The sequence below is a fragment of the Orbicella faveolata genome, unplaced genomic scaffold, assembly GCF_042242905.1.
Source record: "Orbicella faveolata isolate gen_17 unplaced genomic scaffold, um_ofav_v1 contig_24, whole genome shotgun sequence".
In the NCBI taxonomy this organism is placed as follows: Eukaryota; Metazoa; Cnidaria; class Anthozoa; order Scleractinia; family Merulinidae; genus Orbicella; species Orbicella faveolata.
Window position 1 is genome coordinate 19284455 of NW_028301552.1, and position 27658 is coordinate 19312112.

General features: G+C 37.8%; 3 protein-coding genes across 7 annotated transcripts in view; 2 read left to right on the top strand and 1 right to left on the bottom strand.

The window, feature by feature from the left end:
* The window catches only part of LOC110045601 (MAM and LDL-receptor class A domain-containing protein 2-like), a 57562-nt gene extending 51135 nt beyond the window's left edge, over nucleotides 1–6427 (bottom strand). For 2 of the 5 annotated variants that reach the window (XM_089291130.1, XM_089291129.1), the window contains exon 1: nucleotides 3870–4058. In XM_089291130.1, coding sequence (XP_089147256.1) covers nucleotides 3870–3921 — 52 coding nt within the window. In that variant the 5' untranslated portion in view covers nucleotides 3922–4058. Of the gene's footprint in view, nucleotides 1–3869; nucleotides 4060–6234 lie in introns of those variants that run through there. The other 3 variants (XM_089291132.1, XM_089291131.1, XM_089291128.1) reach the window with 3 other exon arrangements.
* A 5143-nt stretch (nucleotides 6428–11570) lies between these two features.
* Nucleotides 11571–19831, top strand: LOC149110778 (uncharacterized). Its single transcript, XM_089291278.1, has 7 exons — nucleotides 11571–11734; nucleotides 13407–13663; nucleotides 13909–14023; nucleotides 14313–14435; nucleotides 15460–15499; nucleotides 16085–16229; nucleotides 17119–19831. Exons 1-7 carry the CDS (start codon nucleotides 11641–11643, stop codon nucleotides 17635–17637), a joined length of 1293 nt encoding a protein of 430 aa, XP_089147404.1. The 5' UTR covers nucleotides 11571–11640; the 3' UTR covers nucleotides 17638–19831.
* A 1268-nt stretch (nucleotides 19832–21099) lies between these two features.
* Nucleotides 21100–27512, top strand: LOC110045615 (uncharacterized). Its single transcript, XM_089291279.1, has 7 exons — nucleotides 21100–21193; nucleotides 22913–23169; nucleotides 23485–23599; nucleotides 23797–23919; nucleotides 24167–24206; nucleotides 24752–24887; nucleotides 25984–27512. Exons 1-7 carry the CDS (start codon nucleotides 21100–21102, stop codon nucleotides 26500–26502), a joined length of 1284 nt encoding a protein of 427 aa, XP_089147405.1. The 3' UTR covers nucleotides 26503–27512.
* The last annotated feature ends 146 nt before the right edge of the window (nucleotides 27513–27658 follow it).

The window sequence follows — 27658 nt, forward strand, 5'->3', positions numbered from 1 at the left end:
CACAGAAAAGTAGAAAAAGAAAAAGCTTCACGCGTCGCAAATGCAGAGAGTCACTTAGCTTCGTAATTTTTGCAGTTAGAGTTTTTAATGGCCATTTGCCTTTCACATTTGATTTTATTTTCCAGTAAGGCAAGAAAAACCTTTAAGTTTGGAGTCTCTGACTGATTTTTTGCGCGATATATATGATATTTGGCAATAAGAAGATAATGATTTAATGCGTAATAGCGCTGTTTGAGCGCAGCTAGGGTAAAAAAAATCCTTTTTTGAATCACAACATACTTATTTTCCCTTATCACAAGTAAACTGATTGCGATCATTATTTTTGATCAGTTCATAGAAATTTGAACAGAGCACACTAATTATTACTTTAAATTCAGTTTTTCATTGATTATGTATTTACCAGCTTGATTTTATTCTAAGGAAGTGTTGACATCAAGTCGTTAAACTTTTGCTGATTTATTAGAACATTAAGTCGGTGCAGATGCGGGAAAGCAATTAATGTCAACATTTTATTGCTTGTGATCATTATTTTTGCATAATCGTCAACTATTTGAGCAAAACATTTGAAAACAGCCTGGTAGTTTGATTTGAAATCAAAGCAAAGCTTCCACGCAAGACATACTTTCTTGCGCAGATGGCTCCCATGCAGTATTTTCACGTTTTTTGACAAGAAAAATCTTGTATTTGGCTTTGAATCAACTCATACTTTTCAAACTCATTAATAATTCATAAAGTTAAAACAAAGAAGATGACAGCCGTGAAGGAGGTTTAGATACCCGGTCTTAATTAGCATAGATTTTGACGATTTTACTTCTCCGTCTACTCCTTAGTGTTTGTTTTGATTGATAAGGAATATCAAACACTCGAGAGATTGTTTCATCGGCTTTCCAAACACCTCGAATTTGGTCAAAAATACTCCGCTGCGCGTCGTATTTTCCAACTCTATTCTCTCATGCTTCGTTTATGAGATGCTTTGCATTAAGGAACGGAATCCAAGCTTGAACACGCAAACTGACTCCATCCGTGCGAAACTCTTTGTTTGATTTTAAACATTTTAACACATCCATTGAACTATTGTTCTACTGACTATTTATACATTTTTTATCCACTATCATTTTGACTTGATAATGACGTTAGCTCAACGTCGAAACGTCGTCGTTTTTTAACAAAATTTTTAACTTTCTCAATATGCTTAGAAATATTTTATCGCAATTTTTTATAGTTAAATGTTTAGAAAAATCGCTTCTTATTCTATTCTCAGTGTTTGGATATCCCGATGAAACAATGTCTTTCGTGTTTGATATATTACTTCTAAACTGGAATTAACAGAGGATGTGACGTTTTCCAACAAAATGCTACTACACTAGAATGAACTAACCAATATCAAAAAATAAACTCAATCGAGGGAATGTATAAAAAAGGTTACAACTTTTCATAGTGAATAAGCGTAGGCCGAGAGATTTAAAGACGACCGTTGTTACTTGTTTCTCGCCTGCTAACACAAGCGGAACAACGGGACAAATCACTTTATGCGACAACAAGAAATTTTTAGATAGTCACAAGGAATTTTACAAGGTACTCGTATTTTCACAAAGTCACGCACGTACGATTTATTTTCTTAAAGACTCATTAACTGACCGCATCATTTTTTTTTTCTGAAAATCTAAAGTGCTCCTTAGAACGTCGAAACTTGATTTGCGTCATAAGGCCTTTGTTGTAAACCAACAAGGTAATTAAACTTTTAATTGCAACCTTGGCTTGGGGCCGGAAGTTCAACTAAACCAGTCAGTCGTAGCAAATACTGGGCACTGCTAGCGCTTGTGCGAAGATTAATCTAGAAACTTTACTCGTGAAAATAGAACACAGCAAGTATCTCACCAAAAACACTTCCAAGCATTTAAGGCTCCACTTTCTGCGTTTTTCAGATTCAGTCTGATATTAAAAAAGATTTATACAAATATTTAAAGGGATAATTAGTCGATGCAATTTTAATTTAAAAAAAAAAAAAAACATTTAAAACTTATATTCACCATCTTCGACTTTCAATATGTGAAAATGTCACGCCACCAAAACGGACCAATGTGTAGTTGGCAGTGATGTAATCAAAACTGCTCGTTGCTTTGAAAGTACATTGAACTCAGTGCAATAGGCCACGTTCGATATATTAAAGTATATTTTTTAGAAAAATGGCGTGTTGGCCGAGAATTACTTTTAATTTCCAATCATGCAGACATATTGTTGCAGTTTACGATACTTTAATACACATTATGCCCAGCTCCACGCTGGTGTACAGTCCCAAAAAGCTTGCAAAAAGTTCGTTCACCAACTGACAAATGGCATATCCTTCCATACTTATAGGCCACGTTCGATATATCACTATTCTGACATGGCTCCGAGGCTTCCAGAACAAAATTTCAAATTTGTTAAGTTTCTTTTGTCCCTCACGGGAGAGTGATGCCCAGAGTAAATATACCAATATGCTAAAGAGAAACCTTCTTTATTTGAGCGCTTCTCGTTTCAACATTATGATAGCGTCGAATTCAAAAATAGCAGACTGAAGTTATAAATGACTCGTGTTCTTTAAAATTGGACTAATTTGGTAAAACAACACAGTTCTTTTACAAGTCGCGAAACTTCCAAGTCTTTGAATTGCTCTTTTAATGGATTCCAAAACGTAATGTAAATCAGTGATTTATGCCATGTAGCTAAACCACAGGCTCGATCATGGAAGAACATTGAGCAAAGACCGGGTATTCTATCTCGTACAAGAGCACACTACCATATCCAAAAATTGACTTTTGCGAAGAATCTAATTTGAGAAATTAAGCAGTGCTTTTGGCTTTATACATATTGAAGACAGTCCTTCCCAGCTGTGTCACTCAACTAAATACATCGCCAGGGCATATATATATGTTGCAGAATCTTTACTATTTAGTAACATAATGTTTTAAATTCATCGTAGATCTGATAAAATAGCACTCTAATATAAATTGAAAGAACAAAATGTTTCTTATTGAAGGAAGGACTCACGGAGGTAGATGCATTGACTAGTCAAAGACTGAAAAGGAGTGGAGAAGTCTTGAGGAATATATATCCCGGGATAGATATCCTTACTCGACGCCAACATACGTCTTCGTCTTGAGGACGAAACTAAACCAAGTATAATGATTATTCAACTTAAGCAAACCTACGCCTCGTGTTCTTATTTTTTTAAACTTGACGCAAGCCATTTAGGGTTTCCTTTATGTTAAGGTCGCCATACATACTGCTCAACTTTTCAATACGCATGATGATTACTAATATATTTTGACCGCATACGACTGTTTCTTGTAACTTTCAATTTAATCTGTACAGAATTTAGTGCCTTTGATTTAATTTTTCCTGAAAGAAGACGCAATCAAATTTGGATTAGATTGCAAAGTAGGAGTTATGCCTACTATCAGAAATGAAGTTGTTTGTTTTGCCACATGGGTGGGTGGCTAATTGTCTTGATAGACTAGAAAACGTATTCATTTGTTTTTGCTCTTTTACATCGCAAAATTGGTTACCTATTTAAAATGACATACAAAATGAAACATTCCTTTTCAGGAGGGTAACTGAATCCCCTTGTACAACAACTATTTATTTGCGCCGCGTCAAGATCTGTAAGTTAGGCATACTACAAGCCATGTTTTTCAGCTATCGTTAAGTTTACTTCTCACCTATACCTTTGAGCAGAAAGGAACTAAAAAAAATTGCATTTCATTGCTCAATTTGCACGTCGTTCAACTTCGCTCACGAAACGCCAAATTCCTTTAGTGCTAAGTTCTCAATTCCAAGCAAGAGTATGTGTTAATGAGAAAGCTTCTACCCATGCTTCTGTAACTTACCGGTCTGAAAAAGCCATGCATGTAACAAAGAAATCTTCTTTTGTTCGGCCATGAAAAGGCAACGTTTTTCCTATCATGCGAGAATCTTTACGCCGAGGCTGTTCGACACAAAGTCGGATTGAAACGGCTCCACAGAAGCGTTGAATGATGGCGTCTGTGGGCCAATATATACAAATAAAGAAGGAAAACTACTGAAGGCAGGCAAAGAAATTAGTGTGATCAAGTGTAGCGAGTCCATTCTTATGCACGCATGTGTTTGGGCAGATACGATAAACCGCTTGGCGGCAAAAAGCATATCAAGAAAAGCTACATGTTGCTTTTTACTTTAAGTGTGCAATGTCATGGCAGTTTGCGTTGACCCAATCCGACTTATTTCTTCCACTTACTTCTTCCCTTTGAAAGCAAATTGGACTTACAGTGAAAGTAGTCGAACCAAAGCCGCACGACAAAATTTTCTACAAATTTAACGAATAAAAATTGTAGAGGTTAACAACAGTTATCCAACAAATTATCGGTGAAATCAAGCTGTACATGACAAAGGCAACAGATTCGTGGTCATTTTTATTAGTAACTATTTTAAAATTTTTAAAACTTTTAAAATGTCAGTGGTCAATTTGCAAAGAATTTGCTTAAGTGGCCTCGGTAGGAGTAGTCATACTGTAACTAAGTTGACCAAAAATCTACACCAAGCCAGGCCTTCTAAATCAACTCGGTAAACTTCTGATTCCAGCAGAAAGGTTCTTATAACAGTTCAGATTGGCAAAGGAATTTCTCGAAAACTGGTTTTGAGAACATCTTATGCAAACACTTTGTCTTAAGGCATGGGACAAAGGTCGTTAGATAACAATCTTCTTTAATTTTCATTTTGGAAACAAGTTGACTTACACGGTCAATAAATTAAGTTTCTAACCATTCGAAGGAGGCATGTAAACTGACGTGAACATATTTGAATAAGCAACTTTGCTGAGTTAGCAGATCACGTTTCGCAAGTTCCGATGACGTCAGACGGGCACAAAAAAGAACTCAAAACTTCAAAGGAACGCGATGGCTATCAATCATTATTCCTAATAGATCTACTTTCTACTTTTCTGCTAAAAGAAAAAAAATCCGTTATATCTCACTTCAAAGTCATATACATCAGATTTTAGCGCGCATAATAACTAAAATTATGTTTTTTGCTTAATTATTTAATTCAGCAATTACAAAATATAGGTTCTAATGCAACAGAAAACTGACAGGAGCTCTTCGGGGTTAAATTTTCTCAGCAAAGATCAACATGATCCTCTAAATGTATTATCGGCAATATGTTTTGTTACAGAATGGATCTTCCCTTCAGGTCCTTTAGGTCACTGTTATTTGTAGATTTAATTGCGCGAGCCGCGTAATTATCGAAAGGTCATTCGCCAGAAATCAAAGCATGATTTCAGGTTTTTCATGTCCCTGGGTGAAATTATTTATTTCAACTACGGAAATTATCAGGCGAAATATAATTTCGTCCTACACTTTTGGCAAGTTAAACACTTGGAGTTAACGTTATTAAGAGACCGAATGGTCAGTTACTTGTTAACAACTTTGAAATTCAACGATTTTTATTCATGATAATGATGTGGGATACATCGAAACGTCGAATTACGTTACTCCTTATATTTCTTATTAACGTTGTTGATATGAATGTAGGCGTCAGTGGTGATCAACGTTGAGTTGTTTCAACATGCACCCAGGCGGAAAGTCAGCGTCTATGAATCAACTGACTAAAACAGCTCAGCAATCGCCACGAGTCGGAGGAGCAATGCAACTCCACTTCATATAAATTCAAATACCTCGATATATATACCTAGTATATTTAAGATTTAGAATTTTGCTCGCTCAGCAGTGACCTTTGCAGCAACCAAGAGAGCTGCGCGTTTTGGTCAGCCACTCTAGTTAACCGTAATTAGCTTTTCTACACAACCATTTCCATGGCACTTATGATTTCGCCGCCTTTACGAATTTATGCAATTGTCATTATCAATACTTTTGTAAAGGCCCTTTGAGCCACACGTTTCGATTTTTGCCGTTCATTGTACCCCCGCTTTTACTCGAAGATTATTCATGCTTGTGCTCAGTCACTGTCTTGTCAACACTTATCACTGCTCACTGGGAGTTATAAAAAATACTGAAATCTCCCTTTGGCTTCAGTTAGCTCGGCCTTGATTTAAAAAAGCTTGTTGTTCGCCAAAGAGATGCTAAAGCGACTGTTAACTACTGCCCATTAGACGAATGCATGCAACTATGTCAGTCATGTTTAACGACCGCGTGAAGCGCGAAACGAAAGCTTAATTACTTACATGGCTTAATTACCAACTAGAAATAGAGTAGCACTTACCTTTCAAACAAAAAAGAAATGAAGAATGCCCTTCGTCTCAATCATTTTGTCATTGAGCGTTCATGTTCCGTTATGTGCTCTTCCACTTGACGTTTTGCTGAGACTGCGGCCTCTGAGAGCCATGCAGAACTTAAATTAATATTATGCTTGACTCTAGCGGAACTCTTTTTCCACGTTGAAGGTCGCACAAAGCTCATGCAAATGAAGTTCCTGTTTCGGCAAGAGCATAGCCAAACGACACTGGTCCGTAAACCAGCTCAATGACGTGTCGAGTCAGCCGTGATTTTTGAACGATTGTCTTGGCATTTGGCATTTAAGCAGCAAATTAGTCTGTCCACAGACCCTGTGTTTTGCCTTGAGTCCGTCAAGATCGCAAGCAAAAGTATTACCCTCACGCGCCCATCTCGCGCTACGCGCCTATTCTCGCGTGCTGGCATCGCTTGCGCTCCTGACGAAAAATAACTCGTAGTAAGAAATAAATAAACATCTGTGGACAGACTAGTACTAAATTTAAAGAGATATCACCGAAGAGGTAGTACTTACCCTATACTTTTTTTCTATTTTTTCTTATTATTCTAATATATAGAGAATATAAGAAAACGTGAAGTAAAACATTCGATAAATTCAGGTGGCTCTTTGGCGATCGTCTTTATTGAAGAGTGTTTGTTGACAGTTTCCATATATGTTAGACGGACCGACAGACAACCATTATTGAAGCACGATTAAGTAGAGTAATTAACGAGTTTTACAGTAACAATGAGAGTTAAATCGTTACACGAGTCAAGTTCGAGTCAATTTCATTATTATTATTTCACTTTTCCTTTTTGATGATATCTTTTGACAAGTTTCGACAATGTGAAGATCATTCTGAGCAAATCAAACCCTACTTCGGCCTTTGATTTTACCAAGCTAAGAAGCTGGGTACAACTTGAGCATTTTGACTTTGTTTGTTTCATTTTCATTAATGCAAAGCCGAAGCTTCCTCGCTCAACTGCTAAAGGAGAGGGGGGGGGAGCGAGGGGGGGGGGTTGCCAATTTTAGCCATGTTGGTCTCAAATAGGTTATGGTTTTTCCACTCTAGTCTTGAATTGGGTATATTTTTTAGAAGAAGCTACTTTTTCATCATTATCGATAAGACCATCGACAAAAGCCCTTCACAATGCCTTAGCATCGGTCTGAACTAGCGGACTAATAGGCAGGTCTGAAACAGGATATGGCATTAATGGCCAGGTCTTGAATAGGGTATCGAGTTTTGGTCAGGTCCTAGATAGGGTAGGGAAATTCGCAGATTTTGGTCTTAATTAGATTGAGGATTTTGGGAAGCATGCCGAGCGCCCGCGCTCAATATTTCTGGGAGTACCCTCTCCCGGGCTCATCTGCCGCTCAACTGATTGTGGTGTGATTTTAACTAGCCAATAGGATCCTTTGTTTTCCTTCATTGTCCATTGCGGTGAGAACTTTGTAGTCAATCACAAAGAAAACATGCTTTAGCGCCAAATTGTTGTCGCTGTGTATTCATGGGTAATGGTTCATGCTTTTAGCTTTACATATATCGAGTTATGGATCCATTTGGAAAGTTTGGAGAGCACTCAAGAAGCTAGAGTTGCTCTCGGCGACACTTTACGCCTCTCCCGTACTCCCCAAACTTCCCGCGTGATCCATAATTCGATATAAGCACGCTAAACATGAACCAATTCTTTAGTTATGAAAGTACATTCAATTCGTATTTTTACTGAGTACTCAACCATATGAATTCTATAAGGACTCCCAAAATGCTGATCTTGCTTATGTGAACAAAGATCAGAGTTTACGTCATTAGGCCTTTGTAGGAACTGGGCCGGAAGTTCTAGTCAAGTCATCCGGAGCGAGTCAATGGTGCTAATTATGCCGCAAAGATGGTTTTTTTTTCTTCATGGTGGAAAAAATACAGCAACTTGAATCTCAGCAGCGCAGAAATATATTCAAATTTTCCAGGCTTCATTTTATTTCAACTGATAGTCCGCCTCGCAGCGGAAATGTTCCTTGTTTGAATTGAAAACATTACGCGTCATAATTAGTGGTTTTATTTGCTTGCAAGCACATTCCATTTCAAAAGGGTCAATATAAAATTTTTCGGTTGATTTCATTGCAGCCACTTTACAGCCTTCCACCAGAATAACAATCCATTTAATGTCAAGCACGATACATTCAAGAACGCGATATAAGATAGTTGTCCTGCTATATCACACCCACAGAAATGACTGATTGACCGTTCTTCAACTCATCACGCACCACCGATTTTCAAATATGCAGGGTAAAAGAGCTTATAAAAATTTATTCTTAATTTACCTGTGGGTCGTTGTAGCAGCTTTATAATCTACCTCAGTCTCTGTATATTTTATTCCTCAACTGTAAGAGGGCCGGGGTTCAATAAAAATAATCAGTGTTAGCTAAGACTTTGTCTAAATGTGGAATTGACCAAGTACGGGATTTTTTCTTTGAAATCTGGCAACATTGGCGTATGGCACCTTTAGACTTGGGGCGTGACTTTTTTGCCCGAAAAAATTACATAATGCGCGAAAACGTCAGGGTTAAAATCGGAATACAAACACAGTCAAATTTCAGTAAAAACAAAAACGTTCACAATTCCCACGTCTAATGAAACAGTCATCATTTCAAAAGTATGTAGTATGAGAGGTCGTCTGGCCTCGATTGACATCCAAGTTTAATCACAAAATTTTAAAAGAAAATATTACTTCATTATCGTACGAAAATCTGTTGCCCGAATCATAAGCGTTTTGCCCGAAAAAATTTCTAAACTTTCCAAAACTGGGAAGAGGGTTGCAACCCAAGTACTCTTATATGGCTCTGAAACCTGAAGAGCAACCAAAAGCCACCTCAAGAAAGATTCACAGATATCATGATATCTATAAGGAACTTCTTTGTAAGACATAGAGGATATTACACGAACGGCGGCGCGAAAATATGAATTTTATTGTAGAGTTGTAAATATTGTTTTTAACACGAGAAAATAAAATTCATATGTTCAAACCACATGGTAATTTCCTTTTCATTAAGTAGACAAACTGACTGTTTGTTGTCATCGACATCCTCACTAGTGAGGATGAAGTATAGTATGAATTATAGTATGAATTTTACGAGTGGTGTAATTTCCAGTACAACAGTCGTGCCTATATAATAAATCAATTTATTTCGGCAGCAATCAAAACAAGCATATGCCGTCCGTTTTTCTGGAACAAGATTAAACAGGCTAGCTATAGCAGACTTGCAAATACCTGGCAGATCTTTAAAGGAGAAATGTCTATAAAATTCTGCATTTTTAGTTGATATCTACTAAACCTGCTGTGAGGAGAGAGAATTAGATAATTAAGTACGTTTTACATATTCGCTTTCGCTATCGGAAAATCTAGAAATCCAACATAGATATATTCGTTTTAGTTCGTTTTGCATTTCTGAGTTACAGGTTACTGTTCTAGTTCATTGACCGTAATGGACACCTGCTAGTTTGTTGTGGGATTATAACTGTAATAAGCGTTCAACTGTAATTGCTACCTGCGATAGTCTTTTGTTAAACTGTTATCTACCTGTGTTGTTTTGAAAGTTATTAATCTTGTAAACGTTGAATTCCGTTAGAGCCAATCGAGCTTTCTGAAATGTATTAGATAATATTTAGTTAAGAATTTTTAATAGCTTTACGTAATCCTTTAGAATTGCGCTTTTGGCTTAAATAGTCGTGCCTTGTGAAATATTCTTTGGTTACATTCTGGCTGCTTTCCGGTTATGTTCCGATTGCATTCTGGTTGTATTCGTGGATTAAAACGATATCGTTGGACCTAAGTTCTGAGTGCTGTTGACATCTCTCAAGGTAATTCCCTGTAACAGACCCGGTACTGATCCCCGCAGCAAGAGAGTTTCCCAGGTTTTTACAGAAGTGCTTTCCCAGGTCAAAAACCTATTATCACAGTGGTTGGAGAAGCGTGGTAGTTACAGAGGAATTATCAATAGACGTTTGAAGCAGTCCAGAACGGAATGTAACCCCTTGGAGCGAACGACAGGAAAACGACGCCCAAGTAAGTGAAAAAAAAACAACAAAACAAAACAACAACAACAACAACAAATTTTTTTGACAGTTCATGTCGAAGTTATTCAAAAGAAAAAAGAAACCGTATAATTTGAGAAGCCAGAAGCAATTGTACGGAAGCAGTACGCCCAAGTCGAAGGTTGACGCCTGTGTGGAATGCGATTTGCCCTTCGACGAAAGTGAAATAGCCCCCGAGTTACAACGCGAACGAAGCCCCAGAAAAGGAGAAAGTTCCGGATTACCAGAAGCCCGCCCAGATAAAGCTGATAGAGTAAATGAGACGAATTTGGAACCCATTGATATCAGCGTCGAGCCCAGCCACAGAGAAAGTACCAGTCCAAGCGAACCACCCCCAGATCTCGAGAAAACCCATTGTTCGCGAGAGGAAGTTTGCGTTGAAATAGAAGAACAGGATAGCACTGATCCTGACGAATTTTGTACAAAAGAACATTTAGAAAAAGGCAGAGAAAAAGAGAGAGCAAAGGAAGACATAACGGAAGAAAACAACCTCACAGCAGGTGGCCAACAGGTACCAGTTATTAATTCACCTGCTGATATCTACAAACACTTTCCCGTAAGGTTAAACTACGAGGAAAGCCTAGAAGAGGATCCTAACGAATCAAATTTGGATTCTAGCGATAACAGCGACTCTGAAGACTATTTTAGTCGTAGTGGTGAAAGAGAATCACCCCTATTTACAACAGACAGAGAAAAACTTCATACTCGTGAAACTCTAGCAACTGGTACCATGCAAGCCGAAGTGTTAGAGCAATTACAGGAGCAAGTTGACTTTTTACAACAAGAACTAAGGAGTCAACAGCAAAACCATCGGGAATTTCGCCAGAGAACTAAACATCTAATTATCCCTAAACAAATAGAAATTATTGCTCCGGCGTAATAGCTGACTTCTTAGCTTTAATGTGGTAACTTATAACTTCAATTCGAAAGATCCGCACTCCTACAGCTAAGACCCAAGCCAAGCCAAAGAGTTTCGTTGTGATCTGTGTAGAGATGAACTCATCCACATGGATATGACTGTGTATGAACAAACACGTGTAAAAACATAAAGTTCTACCTAGCAATACTTAGCTTCAGATTTTTGAGGTCACCACCTGGCAGACGTAATTAAAGTTTACAGAGAGCTGTCATGAGTTCATCCAATCAGAAGACGTAATTACCGGTGCTAAGCACACGCCGTGTGAAAACAGTTTTGAGCTAAAAATTGGAAACAATATCAGTAATCTTGACAAGCTGCTGCTGAGCAAAACCTAAGAGCGATTCAAAAAGCCTTTTATCATAAATCAGTGGATGAAGAACTTCTACCCATGGAAGAGGGTTTCCACTTTTCAGTGCTGCCGTTGCTGTTTGTGGTTGCATCCTGGTCCGTTTTGCCTTACTGCATCACGGTGGCGAACCTCGGTGAGTAGGTTCTTTCCATTTCCCAAGCAACTCTTGCTCTGTGAGCAGCTGTCATTGATCTTTGCAGTAGCATTCAGGTTTCAGTGGCTGGCAACTTATAATTCAAAAGAATTATTGCGGCGGAAAACTAATGGTGGTTACGTTTTTCGGTCAACTTTCGATCAAAATCGGTTCCGAACGTTATTTGAGATTTTATCATAACTGAATTATCTTTAGTTAAGGCCGCCACGTCCATAAAACGACCAAAGGACAATCTAAACGGGCTATTGAGGGACTTTTGAGTAGAAAAACAGTTAATTCCAGTCCGAAAATGAAAAAAATAAAATAAAAAATAGAACAAAAGTAGAACTTCGCTATGCTTTGAAAGTATTTGTTTTATCAAAAGCAACTAGGGACAATTTTCACAGAAAAATTTAAGTTAAGACAGAATCTACAAGCAAAGAGTAATTTGAAGAAATAACCCTCACCGCCAGAAAATAGTCAAGATACCGACGATGCCTATTTTGATTCTGATCCGCAGTCTCAAAATCTTAAACTGCATTTCGATTCATTCTGTAATAATATGTATAACTAGACTGAATACAACTCATGCCAGGCCACTCGAGGAAGATTAGGAGAACTCGAAAAAGATGGGGGAAACGTTCGCTTGTCTACTCGTGTTCCTGCAGCATTTCTCCTTCCTCCAAACTTCCACTTATTAGATTATGAGCTCGAGATGTTTATCGCGCGATATTTCCCGAGGGCGCAGCCGATTGCGCAGCCGTGAGTGAGTGCGCAGCCAATTTCTATCACGCATAGAAATCGAGAGCGAATATTCTAATTGTTTTAGAGTAAATCTACTGGTCGTTCAAAACTTTTCTCTTAATCTTCTTCACAGACACTTCGAAAATGCCAAGAAGCAGCGTTTCGGTTTGTCAACAATGGTACACTGCTACGCTACTCACTATCTATCACAGAATAGATAGTGAGTAGCGTAGCCAATCAGAGAACGGCATTCGTGATAGAATGCTAGTAGATTGATACTAAAACTCGATCTTTGCCTATCGATTGTTTATATTATAGGATCTTAAATTTTGAAATAAAAATGAGAGGTCCCCATCTTCGTTTAGGAGCAAAAGCACCTTTTTTTATACCCATATAAATCCTTATAATAGCACCATGATTGAAGTTACGATTGCTTGCTAAATTCACGTTTCCGACGATTGCTTTTTGTTCTACACTGACAATTGGTCAATATTTATTTTACACAGAGAAATTTATTACTCAATTCAAAACAACAGAAAAAAATAATAGGTCACCATACTCGTTTGCGAGAAAATGGCGATTTACCTCTATGGCGAGGTCCAACTGTAAAGAAAAAGCCGCCATTTTGTAATGCGCGCGCGCTAATCACGCGTGAAATTATGCGCAGTAGGGATGCGCAGTGCAATACTGGGGAATGACCTTAATAAGACTTTATTAATCTGCATATGAACAATACAAAAAAAGTTACGAGAGTGGAGGAAAAAAATGACATGGATTTTTTGGCCACATAGTAAATTAGAATTTTCAAGACAAAAACTGCAACGAAAAGAGGCAAAATTTTCATTAACATCCCTTTTATAAACTCAGGCATGTATTTTTGATATTTTGCTCAACCTTTTTTGTTTTTTTAATTTTTTTTTTTTCGCAGATCTCTGCCGGCATCTTAAGTTTACCACAGCAGTCGATGGATATGCTCTGCATGGCCACGTGATTAAGAATATTTCTTTAAACTTGGGAACGCGTGCTTCTTGCAAAGGGCAATGCACCATAGAAAATAACTGTGTGTCAATCAACATCGGTCCACCGATAAACAATAAAGTCTTATGTCAGTTGAGTGACTCTGACCACATTCGACACCCTGATGATCTTAAACCACGTGACGGTTTCATGTACAGAGGCACCGAGGTTAGAACATTGAAGATGAGCTTACGGTTCTTTAATCTCTATTTTTCGTGTGTTTGTAGGTTACATCTAGTTATTTAGTTAATTAGTTCGTCAGTTGATTGGTTAGTTGGTTTAGATAGTTAGTTAGTTTGTTAGTTAGTTAGTCAGCAAACGTTAGCAAGCGACAAAGCAAAATTAGCAAGTATACTATTGATGTTTGATAGATACCATTAAGTTTCAGCAAACAAATTATTTTTCATCATCAGAATCCGTGTTCTAGTAACCCATGTACTGAAAACACGACCTGCCTGAACGGATTTACCAGCAAAAAATACCTCTGCGTCTGTCAGACAGGTTATACTGGAGAGCAATGCGAGAACGGTGAGTATAATAACATTCCCCATAATCTTCTTATCTTGTAATCTATTACTGCATATTATCAATAAAGATATACTCAATAAGCCAGTTAGTATTCATATATGGTCTTGTGCCAACGTGTGTCTGTCGTGGCACATTTATATCGAAGTTTTTGGCAGCCGCAGTCTGTTTGTAAGAAATGTACTATTCTGAGTCTCGAATTTGTCTTCCTTTTGTTTCGCCCGTTTATATATGTACATTTTTTTTCATAATCTATTCGTCTTTTTCTCCGTTTCACTCATTTATTACCTAGATATCAATGAATGTGATAACGACATGAGCAGTTGTCACGTGTATGCAGATTGTATCAACACCGCTGGATCATATTATTGTACTTGCAAGGCGGGGTCCACTGGAGACGGACGCAAATGTTCAGGTGTGCTATTTAAATCTCAACATTGTAACATAACACCTCATTTCTTTAGTAGGTTTGGTTGATTGGTTGGTTTTCTAAGCTTCCTGTTTTCTCAACGTTGGTCTATCTTGGGCAGGGAAATAGTTTTCTCGTTTTTAGTCTTTATTTTCGATTTTATGAATTAAGAAATACTGCAATATATAATTAATATTATTTCTTGTAAGCCTAGCTCGTTAATTCAGTTTAAGACTGCTAGAGAGTTTTAATAAACTACTACTACTACTACTTATTATTATTATCATCATTATCATTATCATTATCATTATCATTATCATTATCATTATCATTATCATTATCATTATCATTATCATTATCATTATCATTATCATTATCATTATCATTATCATTATCATTATCATTATCATTATCATTATCATTATCATTATCATTATCATTATCATTATCATTATCATTATCATTATCATTATCATTGTCATTGTCATTCTTATTATTATTATTATTATTATTACTATTATTACTATTATTATTGTTATAGCTGTAAATGTTGGTTTTCACTAACGACGGAGTCGTAGTCGGAGTCGTAATCATAGGGAATTGTGACACGATCTAGTGAATATCAAACCAACGCACGCCGAAGCAGGATACCGATTCCGTTTCTTACCCTTTCGCTTATGATCAAGTGGAAACTACATAGTCGGATTCGAAACTAGAACCGAAAGAATAAACTAATAAGATTTTCGATTCCAGACCTTGTGATTGGTTAGTTCTTCCGACAATCTAGTTTTCGCTGGATCGTAAGCGACGGAGTCAAACGGAATCGGAAGAAATGGAAACGATGTAATTCTCCTGACTCCGATTCCGTCGAACTTATATACTACTCCGCTGACGGCACCGACTTATGATTTTTACAAGGCCATTACAGCTCTTACGACTCAGACTACGACTCTAACTCCGACTCTGTCAATAGCGGAACGCAGCCTTTAAAGGACAACGTCCGTAATATATATCATTTCATTTTTCCTAGCGTTTGCCCGGTCTTGCAAACAGCTGTTTGATTCTAACTTGTAAGTACTCGATCTCTTTTTTTTTATGGAAAAAAAATTTAGTCAAGCTTTGCTCCATGCTGCTCTCCAAGTGCCTCTCTCCACTCAGGTGTATAAATGGGTACCGGCGAATTTAATACTAGGGTTAACCCCGCGATGGACTAGCATCCCATCCAGGGGGGAGTAGAAATACTCCTAGTCGCTTCATGCTACTGAAACCTGGATAAGCTCTGGCCTGATGAGACACTTGGCTCGTATGCAGACTTTACCTACCTTTACCTTTGCTCCATGCTTGGAAAACATCAGCAGAACGACAGCAACATAAAGAACAAGAAAACATCGAAATGCGAAAAAAAAAAAAAAAAACCTTGCTAAAATTTCCAGCAGCCAATGCTAGCTGACTTTAATGTATAACGGTTGATTACTTGTTGAAACCTATTGCTTTATTCAATTAGGTTACTTGGTAATTCTTAGCTTACGGACAAGGCGTTTGCAAATGTACAATGTATTGTACAATGATAAAGCTACCTACAAGAATGTCAGCTTTATTTATCATTTCTTTGTGTTTAGTGAGGTGTTTAAAAAGAATCTCTCGTTGTTCTTCAGATCCGCAGGCAACAGAGCTTACCCACTGAAGCTGGGTTCATCACTTGAATTTAATGTCTACTGTCACATGACTAATGACCTTGAGGCATGCAGCAGTGGCAGTGGCAGTGGATGGACACTGGTCATGAAAATTGACGGTGACAAGGTATTGAAAAAATCATAATGTCCTTGTGTGCAGTTACTGTGCATTTCCTTGAACTCTTAACTTATTTACTATTCCGCCCATTCCCTCCTTATTAAGGTTTTCTTCCACTTTGAAATGGAGATTTTGTTTCAACATTGTCAGTTTACGTCGGCCTTTTAACAATGCCACAAGAAGTACATTTTCACCAGTGCCAGTCAGGACAAATTTGACCATTTTAATGTTTATTTATTTCGTTTTCCCTCTATTCTAATTTTTTTCCCTAAGCAGAATTACAACATTAGTACTTTCTTTCATTCCTGTTAGAACTTGAAAGGTTGGCATTTTTGTAAGCGTAACTAGATGTGGCACATATTAGCGCGGTAAGCCTTATGAACTACATGCGACACCTCGTGCTTCGGCTTGAAGTAATACCTCGCTTGTGCTTGCTTTGTTTGTAAGTGCCGGGTTGTATAAGAATCAAATGAAATTAAGCCGTCGAGTGGATCTTTAGCTACTTTCCAATATTGATCACTTCGAGCCGGACGTGCACTAGAGGAAGTTATGAAATCCCGAAATCCTGAAAACCATCGAAGTCAGAAGTAACCTTCCTTTACGAGTCCTCTCTAAAGAAAAGGTGGACATTATCCAAGGACTAGATGAAGATATTCTCGAATTATCAACGGAGGTACCAGATAAAGGACTAGCAGATAATTACAATAGGCATTACATTAGGTTTCCGACGATCTCAATTGTAAAGCGCGATCGTGCCAAAGAATTGCACAACAGCATATACCCTTCTCATGTGGGGGAGACCATTCCATTGTGAGGCTATGAGATGCCCTGATCACGCGAGAGCTGATATATTTTTTGTTGTTAAATACGGGCATTTTATTGTTACTTTCGTTCATAGATGACTTTCCACTACAATTCCAGCCTTTGGAGCAACACGGAAACCTTCAACCTGAAAAGAGGGGAGACTGGGTTTGACTCACAAGAGACCAAGTTACCGACCTACTGGAATACATCCTTCTCCAAGATCTGTCTTAGCATGAAAATCGGCCAGCAAATCAAGTTCATTGTCATCAACAAGCATGCAAACTCTCTGTACTCACTGACTGCTGACGGGCAGTACCGTGCTACCTCACTAGGTCGTGACACTTGGAAAGCACTTATTGGTTCGGAAGCATCTTTGCAAACCAATTGTAATAAGGAAGGGTTCAACACCGTTGGAAGCAGCCTTAGACATTCTAAAGCAAGAATCGGTTGGATAAGTAACAATCAAAATGATTGCTTCACTTGTGATTCTAGGATCGGGTTTGGTAATGGAGGTGCCCAAGTTGACGCAAACTCGTGTGGCAATGAAGCATCGCTCGGACCAGATAATGGAGACAAGCACATCAAAGCCATCGGATACATCTTCATTCAGTGACACTTTAATGTAACCTGCCTACAAACCTTTTGTAATGCCTTCCCAGAAAGTTTGTTCTACAGAATTGTAACAGCGTACGCGAAAGTCCAAAAACCTATTAGGGTAACGGGTAAAGGTGGTTAACCTTTATTTGATAGAAGTTAAAGGCGTTAGGACGAAAGAAGAAGAAAACACAAACACAAGTGTTCATTATATTTTCTTCTATCAGGCCAAAACACCGTGAACGATGGTCGACTCCACTACTGGTAAACTAACACTACCCAAAATGCCTTTGCTTCTGTAGGACAACTTCTCTCGAAAAAGCTTCTGTATGAATATATTGTATATGTACACACCGTAGACCTGCAAAAGTATTTTTTTGTAGTGAAGGCGTACGATTTTTTCTCACAATATTACGATCATTATCAGTAATTCCGTTGTCATCCCAGTACGTTCCGGTTCTTTCCGGCTCGTTCCGATTTATTCCGTTCCATTCCGGTCCGTTCGGGTTCACGAGTCCAGTTCATTTTGGTTTCCTCCGATAACGATCCAACGTATCCCTAGGCAAAGATAATTGTAAGCCGCAAGCTGTGTAAACGTTTGTCAAAATCATTTAACGTTCGAGTCCTCGTTATTGAAAACTCATCTTAAGGCTGTTTCTCGTGGTTTGACAGTAAACCATTCGTGCGAGAGACAGCACAGCACAATTTAAGTTCCTGATCCACGAAAACACAAGCTCGGCAAATGACATTGGTTTTGCAACTAGAGGTTGATCAAAATATTGAAAATACATTTTGCTTGCATACATAGAGGCTGCGCACTCCACTAGGGTCAGAGTAAGCTTCCTGCTGAAATTAAAGTGTAAAGAGGTCGTCGATTAACATTTTGAACTAAAAAAAACTGTTTGCCAATTCTCGTTTTCTTTAAATCGAAAATTGTTCATTGTTTGAGGTGGACAGCTACGAAATATGGTAAGATTTAAAACGCAAGTGCGAACCTTTGTTCTGCTCATTGAACGTTTTGTTTGCCGATTTCTCGTTGCCGACGTTATTTTTTCCCTTGGTTACAAAGAAAAGTATAGAGTGATAACAATCCTCAGTTAAGTTCATCTTCCAGACACATCCGTAAATTCATCAATCTTGCATTTGTCTGATGTTTTATGCGTAGTATTTTCACTATTTACCTACGTGTATAATACGTCTATGTCGTTTTGTTTTTGTCCCTGAGTAAGTCCCTTGCTGGGAACGACTACACGGTTTAGTTAAGTTCGTGTATTTTATGCATCTTTTAAAGACATCACTTAAGTCTTAGAACTTTCCCTGACGTTTTATGCGTTCTATTTTCGATATTTACCCAGGTGTATGATACGTCTATGGTGCATTGTTCTGCGGTTTCCCTAGGTAAAAGCTGCTAGTTATATACACATTTTAGGTGGTCGGTTTCTCACGTCGAACTAAAATTGAATATTTCCGTTTTATATTGAAATTCCACTTGTTCGACGTTTCGAAGTTTGGAACATCATTTTTAAGGCAAAATTAAATGAAAATTTCAAGGTTACGAAGGGATTTAGATGAGTGAATGATAATTAACATCTCTTTGCGTTTGTTATACAGTCGAACCTCCCAGGTCGCATACGGGAGGTGGTCGCTTAGAAGAGCTCAGGCCATTCATCTTTCGTTATTCAACCCTGCAAATTAAGTACTGGTCCACGAAAACGAAAAGCTTAGCAACTGACACTGGGTTTCTATGTGAGGGTTGATCAAAACTTTGAAAATACAGTTAGCAAGATTCATTTATGCAGGCAGCACAATCTATTGGGGTAAGAACATCCTTCCTGCTGAGTGTGTAAAAGTAACTGTCAAGTAAGATTTTCGCTCTCCCAAACATTGCTCACTGTTTACGCAAGTGCAAGCCATTGCTTTGCTCATTGAGTATTTTTTTTGGCGATGTCCTTGTTGCCGTTGTTATTTTTTTTTTCCTTACTTACAAGGTCAAGTTGAGAACGATTGCGCAGTTCATCAGTTATGTTCGTCTGTTTCATGAATCTTCCAGACACATAAAGTCTGACATTTTAGGTGTCTCATCTATCTATTTACCTACATGTATAATACATTTCTAATGAATTATTCTTCTCCCTAGGTTAAAACCTTTAGTTATAGACATTTTAAGCTATCGGTTTCTGAGTTTGAATTAAAATTGAAATCACTTCGTTAAATACATGCGTTATTTGAAGAGACCCCTTGCTGGGAAATGCTCAAAATTTATACATGTATCCTGTACCCAGAAAGACTCCAAAGGCTATGTTGAAGTATAAACTAATGGCTAAAGTTTCCTGCCGTGATACAGTGTTATCTGACAGCATGTAAATTCAGACTACTGATTCGCGGATAATAATTCGATAAAATTTAGCTATCTAAGTAATTCACGGACACTACTCCTGTAAACGGGTACGAGCGGAGTTGCTTCGATCTTTCCGAGATGAAAAACATCGAAATAACTCTCATCGCAGGGTAATTGAACGTGGGCTCCTGAAAAATGATCAAAACTTAAAACATAGGTTAATAATTTATGTGTCTTCATTCAATCGTAAACCGTGGAGTATTTGTCACTGAAATTTTGTGTTTTGGTTGTTTCTATTTTATCGTAACGGAAGTTACAAAGCAGACGAATTTTCTTTCCGTACCAGACAAAACTTTTAAATCCGGGAGGAACTCTCACTTATGACACCTAATTATTCCTAAACAAATAGAATTATTTTTCCAGAGTAATACCTGGTTTCTTACCTTTAATTTGACATGCAGTGTTTACCATTCAAAATTGTTATTACCTAAAATCCCATACCTCGTTCGTTAATCGCATAAAGGGCATGCCTCTTGTATTTATTTCGTTTTTTTTTTTTAATGTTTAATGCAAAATACATCATTCAAAGCATGACGAATCTTATTAGTAGATTCTCTCTCTTTTTTTTTTCTTTTTTTTTTTTGTAATAAAATTTATTTAAAAAAACTATTAAATAAATTTTTAATGTGAATGAATTTGAGAGATCTACATTTCTTCAACATTACTTGTTTTATGGCTGAGACCCAGAACAAACCAAAGAGCCGTTGTTGTGACCTGAGTAGAGATGTATTCATTCACATGTATGACAGATGAACACGAAAACTACCACCTAATTACATAGCTACAAATTTTTGATGTCATCATTATGGCACGCTGACAGACAAAAAAAAATTGCACAGGGCTGTTAAGTGTTCAGCCAATCAGAAGACGAATAATTAATTATTTGAATACAACGCACCCACTATGTGTAAACAGTTTTGAATACAACGCACCCACTGTTTGTAAACAGTTTTGAGCTAAAAATTAGAAACAATATTGATTGTATCAGTGATACTTACGAATTGACAAGCTGTTCCTGAGCAAAACCTAAAGACGATTCAAAGAATCTTTTATGATAAATCAGTGGTTGTAGAACTTCTACCCATGGAAGACGGTTTCCACTTTTCAGTGCTGCCGTTGCTGGTTATGTTCACGGCCTGGTCTGTTTGGCCTCGCTGCGTCACGGTGGCGAACCTGGGTGAGTAGGATCTTTCCATTTGCCAAGCAACCAAAAAAGTTTAAATAATTTTTAACACCTTGCTCCTTAGTATAAGCGACCCAGGTGTAAACAAAATGGATCTGACAAACTTTTGCTCTGTGAACAGCTGTCGTCGATCTTTATAGCAGTCAAGTTTAATGGATAGCAGCTTAAGAAAAACCATTGGGGGAAGGGAGACTGATAACGGTCATTTTTTCCCCTCAAAATTGGTTACCACTATTATTTGAGGTTTTATCGAAACTGTAAATTATCTTTAAGGCGGACACCTCGACAAAACGGTCAACGGACAATTTTAATATTCTTTTGAGAGTCTTTTGAGCGGAAATACAGTTAAATTTTACTTATTAAATATTCTAAACCTGGACGATTGTTTGACATCTCGGTCTTGTAATGGTATTTTATCTGTCATATATCTTGATAATTATTTTTTAGAAGGCATACATGTAAAATGCCAACTTTTCGAACCTCCAAAAGGAACAAAAATTGGATCGAGAGATTAGGAGTTCGAAAAACAGAACTTTACGCTATGCTTTGGGAGTATCTGGGTTATCACAAGCAACCAGAGATATTTTTCATCGAAAAAGTTGGGCTGTAGACTTAGATCAACAAACAAAGCGCAATTTTAAATTAAGATGTCAGTCTTACCAACAGAAAAGGCCTCGATAGAGTCCGTAACTCTCAAACTGCCTTTCCATCTATTCTGCAGTAATACTCAGCCCTGAGTTTCCAAGGCGCGAATCTAACTGGGAAGGGTTGTACGTGTTACTGAAAATTTAGGGTCATGGAGGGTTTATGATTTAACGGAAGACAATAGGTGGTTCGAGTTTGAGTTAGGTTGGAGTTATCCAGGGATCGAGAACTCGGGAGTAAACTGTTTGAGTGTTCGAGTGGAGCAAAAAAAGGGCATCAATTCTTATTTCGAGATATCGGGTGGAAGGTTCGAGAATTCAGTATTACGTAGACTGCAAATGATTCAGCTTTCCGAGAATTCCAATTAGATAAAACAGTATGTTTAATTGTTCTTGACGTTGCTTACGTCCTGGAAACCCAAACGATCGCCAATGATGTTTGCCAGGTATAACCAGGCAAGGGCGCCTGATATGTGTCACATTCAGAGGAAAAAAAAAGAAGTTGAAATGTATTAAATGAAAACTGTGAAAACAGAACACAGTCCTAAATGGACACATACTGTCCCGGCGATTTTGCTGCGTTGGGTCCAGACGTAAGATTACGTAACTGTGCTAAAATTATCAGCGATTACTTTTCCCGGACAAGACAAGTTCCTAGAGCAACCTAGAGGGAATAACTATAAAATTGTTGAATCTGAAAAAGGTCTGCCGGTCTCTAACGAGAGAGGACCTAAGAGCACCTATAGATAGAGAGACTAATTAGCTTCAGTGCACCTGAATAGATTTAGCTCTTTTAGGTTTCCATCAATATAATATGTTCAATTAATGGGTATGTTTGTTTTGCATTTTAACAGCACAAAAACGAAGATACGAGAGTGGAGGGGAAAAAAACGACATTCCTTTGAATTTTTCACCACCTACATTGTGGTGAGAGAGAAAAAAAAAAGGAAACAAAGATTACACTGAGTTGCAGCGAAAAGACTGAAATTTTCATTAACTTCCATTTCATATACCCAGACTTATAAGTATTTTTAACATTTTGTTCATATTCTTTTACTTCTATCCACAGATCTCTGTCGGCATCTCAAGTTTACCACACCAGTCGATGGATATGCTTTGCATGGCCACGTGATTAAAAATATTTCTTTAAACTTGGCAATGCGTGACTCTTGCAAAGGGCGATGTACCATAGAAAATAACTGTGTGTCAATCAACATCGGTCCACCAATAAACGACAAAGTCTTATGTCAGTTGAGTGACTCCGACCACATTCGACATCCTAATGATCTTAAACCACATGACGGTTATATGTACAGAGGCACCGAGGTTAGAAAATGAAGACCGCTTACGGTATCGCTATTGTTTGTAAGTCATATGTAGTTACCTAGTTTGTTAGTTCGTAGGATGATTGTTTGGTTGTTTAGTTGTTTGGTTAGTTAGTTGCCAGTCCGTCAGTCAGTCAGTCAGTCACTCGGTCGGTCGGTCGGTCGTTCGGTCGGTCGGTTGGCCGGTTGGTTTGTTAGTTAATAAGCAAACGTTAACAAACGACGAAGCAAACTCAACAAGGATACTATCGATGCTTGATAAGAAAAAAAAAAACTTACCATTAAGTTTCAACTAACAAATTTCTTTTATCATCAGAATCCATGCTTCAGTAACCCATGTGCTGAAAACTCGACATGCCTGAACGGATTTACCAACAAAAAATACGTCTGTGCCTGTCAGACAGGATACACGGGAGAACATTGTGAAAAAGGTGAGCCCAAAAACGATGCGTGTAATCTAATAATCTAGTAATATATTACTGCACATGGTCGACACTGATAAAAGCAATAAGTATTATTCGTATCTATAGTCTCATATCAACGTGTGTGTGGTTTGGTCTCTTTGTGAGAAATTGACTATTCCGAGTCTCAAATTTATCTTTCTCTGTTTTACTCGTTTATTACCTAGATATTAATGAATGTGATAACGGCATGAATGATTGTCACGTAAATGCAAATTGCACAAACACCGTTGGATCCTTCACCTGTACCTGCAAGGTGGGATACATTGGAGATGGACGCATATGTTCAGGTATGCTATTTAAACCTTAAAATATTAACAGAGCACCTCATTTATTTGGTTTGTTGGTTGGTTGTTTAGTTTCTCTTCTCAAGCTTCTTGTTTCCAACTTTTCTTGCGGTTTGTATGTCTTGAAACCATTTTTTTAACTACCGAAGTTTTTCCTTTTTAGATTGCTTTTAGTCCTGTTCTCGATTTTATTGAAAAAAAAAAAAGGACCGCGTCCTTATAATTACAATATAAGATTTATTTTCCATAGCGTTTGCCCGGTCCTGTAAACAGCTGTTTGACTTGAACTTGTAAGTACTTGGTCTTTATTTTTTATGGGAAAATTTAGTCAGGCTTTGATCCATGCTCAAAAAAAAAAAAAAAAGAATTACAGCAATAACAGAAGAAAACATACAATGCTCGCTGACTATAAAGTATAGTGGTTAGTCAGTAGTTAGCTTACAGACAACTAGGAGTATTGCAAAGTACTCCCTAGTCACGAAATTTGAGAAGGTCTTCATGCGCGAGAAAAAAATAGTTCTTACTAAACAAAACACCCAATGCCAGGACCCCACCCGCACTGCCAAGCCACTGAACCCTATTTCAGACCAAAACTGCTCAAAAAGCATACACAACCATAACCGAGGACTGAGAGTCTTAAAAGTCATGTTTTCTGTAAAGAATAAAATGCATCAAAGGCATCAGAGGTAAAACCAAGGATTCCTTTATAGCCTTCATTTGAATGTATGTAGATGTATACGTTCAGTGATCGAACTGCTTACAAGAATGTAAGCTTTATTTATTATTTCCTTGGCGTTTAATTAGTTGTTTAAAATCATCTCTCGTAATTCTTTAGATCCACGGGTAATAAAGCTTACCCACTGCTACTGGGATCATCACTTGAATTTAATGTCTACTGTCACATGACTAATGACCTTGCGGGATGTGGAGGTGGTGGATGGACGCTGGTCATGAAAATTGACGGCGATAAGGTAAAACAAAGATACAACAGTCCTCATGTGATGTTATTATAGTACATTTACAATCTGTAACTTGATTGCCATTCCGCCTTTCCCCTCCTTGAGATTTTCTTCCTTTTTGAACATGATATACACTCTTTGATACCTAAACTGTCAGTGTTTTTTTCCTTTCCAGAAATTGTTTCATCAATTGTTAGTCTATGTCGGCCATTTAGCAATGCCATAAGGGAAATGTTTTGTTATTCCGATCAAGCCAAATTTCGCCATTTTTATGGATATTGTCTTTTCTTTTTCTTTTTGAGTAAAATTGCAAAATTGTAGTACTTGTTTTCATTTTATCATCATCTGGGATCACTTTTTTTTTATCAAATTACCTTCTTTTTTGAATTTCTAAGGAAAGCGTAAAATTTAAACTTCATTTGATGTTAGTGGACGTCATTAGTAACAAAACAAAATTATCTTGTAGAGCAAATTGACGAGTACATAAGTGGCAAAATAATTTTGATATCTTTGATGAAGATTCAGACCACCCCCACCCATCAACCATAGTATGGGTACTTTTTTGGGAGGGTGGGGGGGGGGGGGGGGAGGTTGGAGAAGTATGGTGATATTGTTTCCACGCCTGAGGGTTTAAACAACCTAAAAAAAAAGCGGTATAAATTAATGACAAAATGATTAATGCTAAGGAGTAGTCCTGGACCACAGTGGACTTTCCTCCTATACCGTAGGCATTAGAGATTTTCCCAGTTCGTTAATTCTACGGAAACCGAGAAAAGCCCCAGCGGTATCTGAGAATTTGGTCGAATGGAGAACATTGGCTTTGCAGTGTTACTTCGTTTCAGTTCCCATTCTATTTCTGGAATAATGTTTGTATCTCGATCTTGTTTATGAATTCAACATAGCAGGTACCAGATGAAGGACTAGGAGATAAACACATTAGGCATTTAGCCTCCGCAATCTTGTAAAAGGACAATCGGGACAAATAATTTTACAACAGCGTAAACCCTTCTCCTGGGTGTGATACCTTTATACATGCGGGGCTATGAGAGGACATGTACAGGTGTTAGTTTATATTATACAAGTATTTTATTATTCCTTCGTGGCACAGATGAATTTCCACTACGATTCCATCCTCTGGCGCAACCAGGACACATTCAACCCTGCAGGAGGACAGACGGGTTTTGACTTACAAGAGACCAAGATACCGACCTACTGGAATACATCCTTCTCCAAGATCTGTCTTGGCATGAAAATCGGCCAGCAAATCAAGTTCACTGTTATCAACAAGCATGCCAACTCTCTGTACTCACTGATTGCTGACGGGCAGTACCATGCCACCTCACTAGGTCGTGACACTTGGAAAGCACTTATTGGTTCGGAAGCATCTTTGCAAAGCTATTGTAATATAGAAGGGTTTAACACAATTGGAAGCGACCCCGGACATTCTAAAGCAAGAATAGGTTGGATAAGTAACAATGAAAATGAGTGTTCCTCCTGTGATTCTAGGATCGGGTTTGGTACTGGAGGTCGCCCAGATGACGCCAACACGTGTGGCAATGAAGCATCGGTCGGACCAGATAATGGGAACAAGCACATCAAAGCCATTGGATACATCTTGATTCAGTGACATTCGTATGTAACCTATATGTAATACATATAATGCTGTTCCTACCAAGGTTGTTCTGCGGAAGTACAAAGACTTACGCGTCAATTTCGAAAGATATTAGGGGTAAAGGTGGTGTCTTTTTTTAACAGAAGTTTAAAGGTGTTTCGAAGGAAGGAGAAACCAAAAACACAAGTGCGATTTCTATTATTTACTTTTTTGTTAATTTTACCTTCTATCAGGCTGAAACACCGAGAACGTCGATCAACTATTGGAGACCTTTTTACGGTTTTGTAGGACATATATATATGTTATTTGCCAGCTTGGAGGTTTGTATTGGAAAAAACTGTGCCCGAGGTCTCCAACGAGCGAGTAACTCAGATGCTAGATAAAGAAAGATGTATGAAAAAATAGATTTCTTTCGATATACTTTATGTTAGTTACCCTTGGGTCCCCAATTAAGCTCTCCTATATTATTGTTCTGGTGCAAAATTATGTGCAAAGTTTGAAGTTGTACTACAAAACAATCTCTCAGTCGTTGCAAATTACTTGAAATCAGACTCTTCTACCATAAATTGAATAGCAGAAAGTGTATGTCACAGAAATGCTCTTAAATACATTGTACAGCAACGATCAGAGAAGTAAACTCGACTTACCCATTTTTTACTTAAGATTGTGCAGAAGAGAGAAACACAGTATTACGCACCATTACAGAGCCGGGCTTCAAACAACCAAACAAACTCTCACAACTTCAAAAACTTTCATTTGAATATAATTACCAGTGATTACAATGACTTTCCTTGCCATTTAAAGGTGAACAGAAGTAAACTTGTTGATTAATCATCGATGGAAGTGTGAAAAAAGGTAAACGATTGCCGATTACCGCTAATTCTTTCACAAAAATAGATCAACGCGAAGATTCCGCCCACCATGAGCGGGCCGGATTGGAAAAATTCCACCCTCTCCGGGAACCGGTTTTTATGTAATCAAAATGGATTCATGTAAACAGAGCAAATACAGCTAACATAAACCTACAGTTGTTTATTTTCAAGTTGTTATTTTTATTTTTAGTACCGTGACGATTCCATTTAGCTCTCCAAGCTAAATTGTATTTTAAAAAAAGATAAACTCGGTGACACTATTAGCGCTTTTTGGATATTACTTTACGCTACCAGCCATC

What these genes read in the sequence shown, in the direction of transcription:
- LOC149110778 (XM_089291278.1), top strand. Translation starts at nt 11,641, where the DNA reads ATGGAAGAGGGTTTCCACTTTTCAGTGCTGCCGTTGCTGTTTGTGGTT. An exon ending in CATCACGGTGGCGAACCTCG is followed by an intron (nt 11,735 to 13,406) that starts GTGAGTAGGTTC and finishes TTTTTTTCGCAG; the next exon opens with ATCTCTGCCGGCATCTTAAG. An exon ending in CAGCTGTTTGATTCTAACTT is followed by an intron (nt 15,500 to 16,084) that starts GTAAGTACTCGA and finishes GTTGTTCTTCAG; the next exon opens with ATCCGCAGGCAACAGAGCTT.
- LOC110045615 (XM_089291279.1), top strand. Translation starts at nt 21,100, where the DNA reads ATGGAAGACGGTTTCCACTTTTCAGTGCTGCCGTTGCTGGTTATGTTC. An exon ending in ATATGTACAGAGGCACCGAG is followed by an intron (nt 23,170 to 23,484) that starts GTTAGAAAATGA and finishes TTTTATCATCAG; the next exon opens with AATCCATGCTTCAGTAACCC. An exon ending in TGAAAATTGACGGCGATAAG is followed by an intron (nt 24,888 to 25,983) that starts GTAAAACAAAGA and finishes TTCGTGGCACAG; the next exon opens with ATGAATTTCCACTACGATTC.